A 7,632-nucleotide genomic window follows, 5' to 3' on the forward strand; every position below is an offset into this window, starting at 1 on the left:
TAATGTAAATGTCCACATCATCTATCGAAGATCTTGCTAATCTCAAGTTACTCAAAAGTGTTTAAAAAATCATCTCAAACAGCGAGAGACAAACCACAAAAGACTATACATAATAATAACAGAGAAAAGATCTCGAATATACTTCTCATCTTTGGCCTACCATCAAGATCTTGTTCAATAGGTATGCAACATATGCGGAACCATACTTAAGATTTTGGTTAAATTTTCTGATTAAACCAAATGCAAAAACAATTCGTGTTTAGGGGGGGGGGGGACAAAGAAGCTCTCCCAAAATATGTCACTTGGAAATACAATGAAAATCCCAGGAGAAATCGTATTCGACAAATTGGGTAGAAAGTTTGGTACATGGAAAAGTTTCTGGGAAAATATTTTCCAGGAAATTTCCAGTGGAACTCTTGAAAGTGTTTTATAATCAAATCTGTATGACGAAGCGTTATAGACGGTTGAACTCTTATTTCTTTTGCTGATAAAAAAAATCCGTCCTTTTGTTTTTCATAGAGCTCTACTTACATGCGAAAGTTTTGCAGACACTTTCATGTTTTTCTTAATTGTGAAATTTCTAAAATATGTTCAGGTGAAGACATCGAAGTAGGTGTTCGTAGTGGAATTTTTAAAGTATTTGAAGTGGAAAGTATGTGATCGTAGAGATCGTTTGAATTTCAAACCGATATTTTTGACGAATTTCTTCAAATACCTTCAGGAGTGAGTTGAAAATGTCAAAAGGATAGATGAGCACAACGAAGTCTAACATCGCTGTGTGCGCAGCCAAATTTTATACTAAATTTCGGTAAAAAAGACGTTTGTTAGCAGGATTTTATTAGATTATTCACCAACATAGGGCCTTGTACCATTTGGGTAGGTGTACCTATTTTGGGCACTAGCCACTATAACTAAGTCAATTTCAAACCGATTGATAGAAATTTTGTATAGAGTTAGGCACGTACAGTATTTAACTCTGTACAAAAATTAAAATCAATTGGTTTGAAATTGACTTAGTTATAGCAGCAAGTGCCCAAAATAGGTGCACCTGCCCAAATGATTCAAGACTCTACTCTGGACTGGTGTTAAAAGGTGAGGCTTTTTTTTTTCAAATACATAAGTTCTGAAAAATCTTTTTTTTTTTTTCAACTGTTGTAACAATTTGTTTAGCTCTAGGTTAGTTGATTTCGGGACCCACAGTCTCGAATCGAAAGACCCGAAGGTAGAACTCACATTTTGCAAGTTTTTTTTGTAGTGGTATTTGATCCCAGGTCCTCGACGAAAAGCTTTAACCATCACAACAGGTCCACTATATACTGGAAAAACTTGTAATTAGAAGGCACGAAATGTTGCTAATTGGCAAATTGAGAGATGAAATTTGTGAAAAAAAACGCGTTCTGGTGGGATTCGAACCCACGACTCCGTATTCGCTAGACCGGCGCTTTAACCAACTAAGCCACAGAACAGGTAATGGTTCTGCGGAATAGAAAGCCAAACTGACTCCGAAGCCGCACCGTGAACACTCCTATTTCACAAACTCATCTCTCTTTTCGGCTTAGATGCCAATCCACAACACACTCCTGTTTGTGCCCACTACCTACAAGTGCGAGCGAGTTATTTATATGAAGCCGAGACTTACTCTCGCACTCCGCATACCTAGCCACCAGGCAGTTTGTTTTGCTGGTGTCTAATTAGTATGCGTCGAGAGCTCGGCACGGTCGGATGCCCGGACGACCGAACTGCGCCAAGTGACGCAAGCAAGGGTACAATGATACATATTGCCCATTTTACTGGCATTTTACCAGGTTAGCTGGTATGTCTGAAACATACTGGAAAAACTTGTAATTAGAAGGCCTGTTCTGTGGCTTAGTTGGTTAAAGCGCCGGTCTAGCGAATACGGAGTCGTGGGTTCGAATCCCACCAGAACGCGATTTTTTTCACAAATTTCATCTCTCAATTTGCCAATTAGCAACATTTCGTGCCTTCTAATTACAAGTTTTTCCAGTATGTTTCAGACATACCAGCTAACCTGGTAAAATGCCAGTAAAATGGGCAATATGTATCATTGAGGTCCACTATAGTCCAGATCTATCTGTTAGAATTTTTAACCCAATAACCTAGAGATGACTGTGTTATATTTTTCCAATTTCAAGTTTGCGGATGCCTTCATATTTAATGTGCGCATACATTTCTTAAGTATTCTTTTCTATATAAGTTTTACTGGGTATTTCCATATAAATTCAATCATCTATCTATTTTAGGTATAGATTTTAGGCTTTCTCCAGAAGGTACGCCATTTAACAAAGCTTGATTGGTAATTATCTGGCTGGTGTATCCATGTCATTGCTTCAGGTTTCCTATAAACAATCGGCATTAGAGCATGTTATAGCATGGTCGCAATGATGTAACGCATTGTTGGTCTGTTCTTATAAAGTCATTGTAGCAATCTTAGGTTATTGGTGTAATTATTCAAATTTTCAATATAGGTCACGAAAAATAAAAATAAAACATAATAACGAAACTGTAACAAAAGAAGCTAAGGGATGAGGGTATTTATTGAAAAGAAATTCGCCACCGCAAACACGCAGTATCAATTCACACAAAATTTATGTAACTGCAAAATTCCGCGGAACTTTTTCGAAAATTTCGTTTCGTTTCGAAAAATACCGAGTGCATTCGGATTTCGTATCGATCTCACGAAACATTTTTGCATTTCGTTTCGTTTCGTACCGCATCGTATCAGAAATTTTATATATCGTTTCGTTTCGTTTCGCCTTGAAAAAATTCCATACCGCATACCCTTAATATCTGGAATGGGGAAGCAGTCTGGGGTCCAAAACTAGCGACCAGAATTCCAAAGATGGCGGACTTAAATCCAACATGGCGGCTCAAAATTCAAGATTACTTTTTTTTTAGTTTAAGTTTTAGTAAAAGCCAGAAAAACAATGTGATTTCTGGTGCCATGAAATGGGTTTTTGTTAAAGTATGAAAGTGTGGTAATCATCAACATGTTACTTAAGTTTTGTTGAAATGGGGTTTCGATGGCACGAGAAAGGCATCATCACCGCTAGGTGGATTAATTAGGTTTTTTTAGTCAGTTTGAAAGAGTGAACGAATATTAGTTCCGTTTTTTGCTGCGTCTCTTTTAAAGGTCCCAGGTAGGAATGTCTAGGGACCCTTGCTCTTTTCGTTGGGTCAGGATTCACATTGATAGATAAGTAATATGGCCTTTTGACTTCAGATCATGTCATGCAGATTGTCAATCTATTGTTCGCTTTACCCAGGTACCACACAATCGACTACTTATGTCAGATGCCAAGTACATTTTGATAACCATTTAATCTTGAAGAAGTTTTGAAAACCGTCATAAAGCCTTAAATCTTTTATGTTGGTTTAATGATGGTTCAAATAACCTCTTCTAGTCTATTTGACTAAAAAAACGTTACTAGGGATGGTCCCTCACTATTTACTCAGAGTTGTGAACATATGGTAGAAAAAAAGGCAAAAGGTAGACAGAAAGATTAAAAGTAGGAGTTAAGGAACGGGTCAGGAATTGAACGCAGTGTAAAAATCTGATAGTATGATAGGAAATCCACTATAAAACATGTTACATGCAGGACTGTTCATTTTAAAATCTGTAGCGTTTTGCAAGACAGTCTCTAAAATTCAAAACAGCGTATTCAATGTGGGACATTGAGATTTATCCAATATTTCCAAAAAGTTAACCTTATCATCTATCTCGTGCAATTTGATGGCGACCAAAAAGCTTCGAGCACGTTGAATAACTGAAAGCTGCAAAATAAACTCAAAACCGAGGAAGCACAAAAGCCCAGACACCACATCCAAGGGGCCCCTATAGCCGAGGCGGTAAACGCACGGGTATTCAGCATGACCATGCTGAGGGTGACGGGTTCGATTCCCGGTCGGTCCAGGATCTTTTCGTAATGGAAATTTCCTTGACTTCCTTGGGCATAGAGTATCTTCGTGCCTGCCATACGATATACACATGCAAAATGGTCATTGGCAGAGGAAGCTCTCAGTTAATAACTGTGGAAGTGCTCATAGAACACTAAGCTGAGAAGCAGGCTTTGTCCCAGTGAGGACGTTACGCCAAGAAGAGGAGAGGAGGACCACATCCAAACAAACACAAGATTAATAGAAAGCTAACTTTTACAGTGGTTTTCGACTGGTAGATTCTGTTACTCGGAGTTTTCGGCTATTCAGTCTTATGATTTCAAACGGTAGTTTGTTAACTGCCCGACGTTTCGGCTGTTCTTGGCAGCCTTCTTCTAGGGGAAACTGAAAAGGGGTCTTTTATTCAATTTTATGCTCGACATCTGATCAAAATTGTACATACTTAGATCTATCGTTTACGTTTGTGAACATATATCGTGTGTTGGCTTGTCGTACATTTTTAGCGTGAATCTGTGGGAGATAGAGTGGTGTGTTGGGAACGTCTGTTGGGTGTAGAATTATGTTAGCTTACAGTTGTGGGTGGTTTTAGTTTGCTACTAATTTTCTACGTTTTCACCACTGATCACGGACACTGTTTAACTGCCCGTTCAAAATGGTGAGCTTTCGCTATGGCGCTTTTTTAGACCATTACAGGTCAACTTGTTGTGTTACATTAGTGTTTGTGTTGTCATTTCTAGCCGAGTTGGTTTTTAGACGTGTTTTGTATGTGTGAAGTATCCCTGCATAGATGATACTGAGGCCTTCTACATCGGTTCTCCGGTTCACTGTATTGGCCGTATTGCTTATATGGCACATTTCCAGTATGGGGAGATTGCTAGTTTTGTGTGTTTTGTCAATGATTTCAACCCTATTTGTGTCAAACATGTGTTTGTGTTTGATTATGTGTTCTATTAGAGCTGTGTGTCCACCTACTGTATCCATCTGCTGCTGTGTATCGTTGATGCCGTTTGCTATCATGGTGTTGTATTTGTTGATATCCGTTTGATGCCCGTACATTCGTTGGCGTAGGTAGTTCCTAGTCATACCGATGTATACCATTGGACAGTCGTTGCATGGTATTCGATATACGACGTTTGACTGAAGCGGCGGTTCCACTGGATCTTTGTTGTTGCCGATAATCTTCGCCGTGGTGTTTATTGCTTTGGATGCAATTTTAACGTTCGGAATTTGATTTTTCAGGATTCTGCTGATTTGGGATGAGAGGACAGGAACATACGGTAGCGAGCGGTACAGGACGTTTTCGGTGGGCGCCCCATGATCATTGTTGTTGTTTGTGTTTACGGCTTGGCTGTTTTCTGGCGGATTTTCGGCCGTGGCGATTTCGTTTTGATGCGGTTGGGAGTTTGTCAGCTTATTGGTCAGCCTGTTGATGAGCTTTGCCGGATAATCGTTCATTCGGAGTATTTTGAAGATTATCTGCTTCTGTTGTTGAAGTGTTTGGTTGTTGGTGAGGCGGTTGACTCTCAATATTAGGTTTTCCGCGACGTTGATTTTCATGCTCATGGGATGGAACGATCAATAGTTGAGCAAACGGCCAGATGCAATTGGCTTTGCATACCATTGAGTGGACAGTGTTTGGTCAGGGTTTCGAGTAACGACCATATCCATGAATGGGAGCTTGCCATCAATTTCTTCCTCTTTAGTAAACTGGATATGTGGGTTGCAGGCATTAAACATATCTAGAACCATGTCGATCTGGTCTGCAGGAAGCGCTAAGATCAGATCATCAACAAATTTTTTGAGGACAGGCATTTCAAACGGAATCTGCCTTCTCATGTTGTCGAGGAGAGTATTCATCACTATATCCGCCAGGATGGGCGACAGAGGGCTGCCCATCGCTGTACCGAACAGCTGGACGTAGAACTTGTCTCTGTAGCGAAAGTAGCTGTTTTTGAGACAGAATTCGATCATTTCTATGAATATACACAGACTGATATTCGTCGAATCTCTGACCTTGTCCCAACCCATGATCAGGTCGTGTGTCACCAACTGTTGGGGTATGTTGGTAAACAGGGAGATGACGTCGAAGGAGACGAGTACGTACCCGGTTGGTAGCGTTATGTTGCGTATGTATTCCGCGAACTCGAAACTGTCTTTGATATTGTACTCACTGTGGGTGGATCTTTGGAGGACATCGGCCAAGAACTTCGACAGCTGGTAGGTGGGTGCTGTCACATTTGGCACCACCGGTCGAAGGGGAAGGTCAGGTTTATGAGCCTTCGGTTGGCCGTATATTCTCGGACAGACGGCTGTCGTAGACTGTAGACGATATTTTGTTCGTGTGTCGATCAGCTGGAGATTGTAGAGCCGTACGACCAGAGCATTCGTGCTTTCCCCCCCCCCCCCCCCCCATGCAATACCAATCAGATTCCGGTGTACCACATCCTAGCAGATGTAGAATCGATAATCGCCACAACAACGGACAAAACAGCGCAAGAAAGAAGTAGGTGTCAGGTAGCAACATGCATCCAGAACTACCTCGCGCGTAACCACAGTCACAACGACCCATTAACAACGTTCTGCAAACACGCATCCATTGCCACGAAGAGGTTCCTAGCCGAACACAAGGACATCTGTGTACTGGAATCGGACAAGGGAAGGCGGATGGTTATAATGTATCAACAGGACTACGAACGCAAAATGTTATCCTTGCTGGAGGATGATACATACAAGGTGGTAGCCAGGGACCCGACTACAGGAATACAGAAAAGCACGAATGCTCTGGTCGTACGGCTCTACAATCTCCAGCTGATCGACACACGAACAAAATATCGTCTACAGTCTACGACAGCCGTCTGTCCGAGAATATACGGCCAACCGAAGGCTCATAAACCTGACCTTCCCCTTCGACCGGTGGTGCCAAATGTGACAGCACCCACCTACCAGCTGTCGAAGTTCTTGGCCGATGTCCTCCAAAGATCCACCCACAGTGAGTACAATATCAAAGACAGTTTCGAGTTCGCGGAATACATACGCAACATAACGCTACCAACCGGGTACGTACTCGTCTCCTTCGACGTCATCTCCCTGTTTACCAACATACCCCAACAGTTGGTGACACACGACCTGATCATGGGTTGGGACAAGGTCAGAGATTCGACGAATATCAGTCTGTGTATATTCATAGAAATGATCGAATTCTGTCTCAAAAACAGCTACTTTCGCTACAGAGACAAGTTCTACGTCCAGCTGTTCGGTACAGCGATGGGCAGCCCTCTGTCGCCCATCCTGGCGGATATAGTGATGAATACTCTCCTCGACAACATGAGAAGGCAGATTCCGTTTGAAATGCCTGTCCTCAAAAAATTTGTTGATGATCTGATCTTAGCGCTTCCTGCAGACCAGATCGACATGGTTCTAGATATGTTTAATGCCTGCAACCCACATATCCAGTTTACTAAAGAGGAAGAAATTGATGGCAAGCTCCCATTCATGGATATGGTCGTTACTCGAAACCCTGACCAAACACTGTCCACTCAATGGTATGCAAAGCCAATTGCATCTGGCCGTTTGCTCAACTATTGATCGTTCCATCCCATGAGCATGAAAATCAACGTCGCGGAAAACCTAATATTGAGAGTCAACCGCCTCACCAACAACCAAACACTTCAACAACAGAAGCAGATAATCTTCAAAATACTCCGAATGAACGATTAT

The 7,632-nt window shown here is 41.6% G+C and overlaps 1 protein-coding gene across 1 annotated transcript; it reads right to left on the minus strand.

Moving 5' to 3' along the window:
• Positions 1–4,176: 4,176 nt before the first annotated feature.
• Positions 4,177–5,946, minus strand: LOC134287380 (uncharacterized). The gene is made up of 2 exons (XM_062849136.1): positions 4,487–5,946; positions 4,177–4,425 (listed from the first exon to the last, which is right to left on the minus strand). The coding sequence occupies exon 1, from the start codon at positions 5,476–5,478 to the stop codon at positions 4,603–4,605; it is 876 nt and encodes a 291-aa protein (XP_062705120.1). The 5' UTR covers positions 5,479–5,946; the 3' UTR covers positions 4,177–4,425; positions 4,487–4,602.
• Positions 5,947–7,632: the final 1,686 nt, after the last annotated feature.

This window comes from Aedes albopictus, chromosome 1, assembly GCF_035046485.1.
Source record: "Aedes albopictus strain Foshan chromosome 1, AalbF5, whole genome shotgun sequence".
Taxonomy (NCBI): Eukaryota; Metazoa; Arthropoda; class Insecta; order Diptera; family Culicidae; genus Aedes; species Aedes albopictus.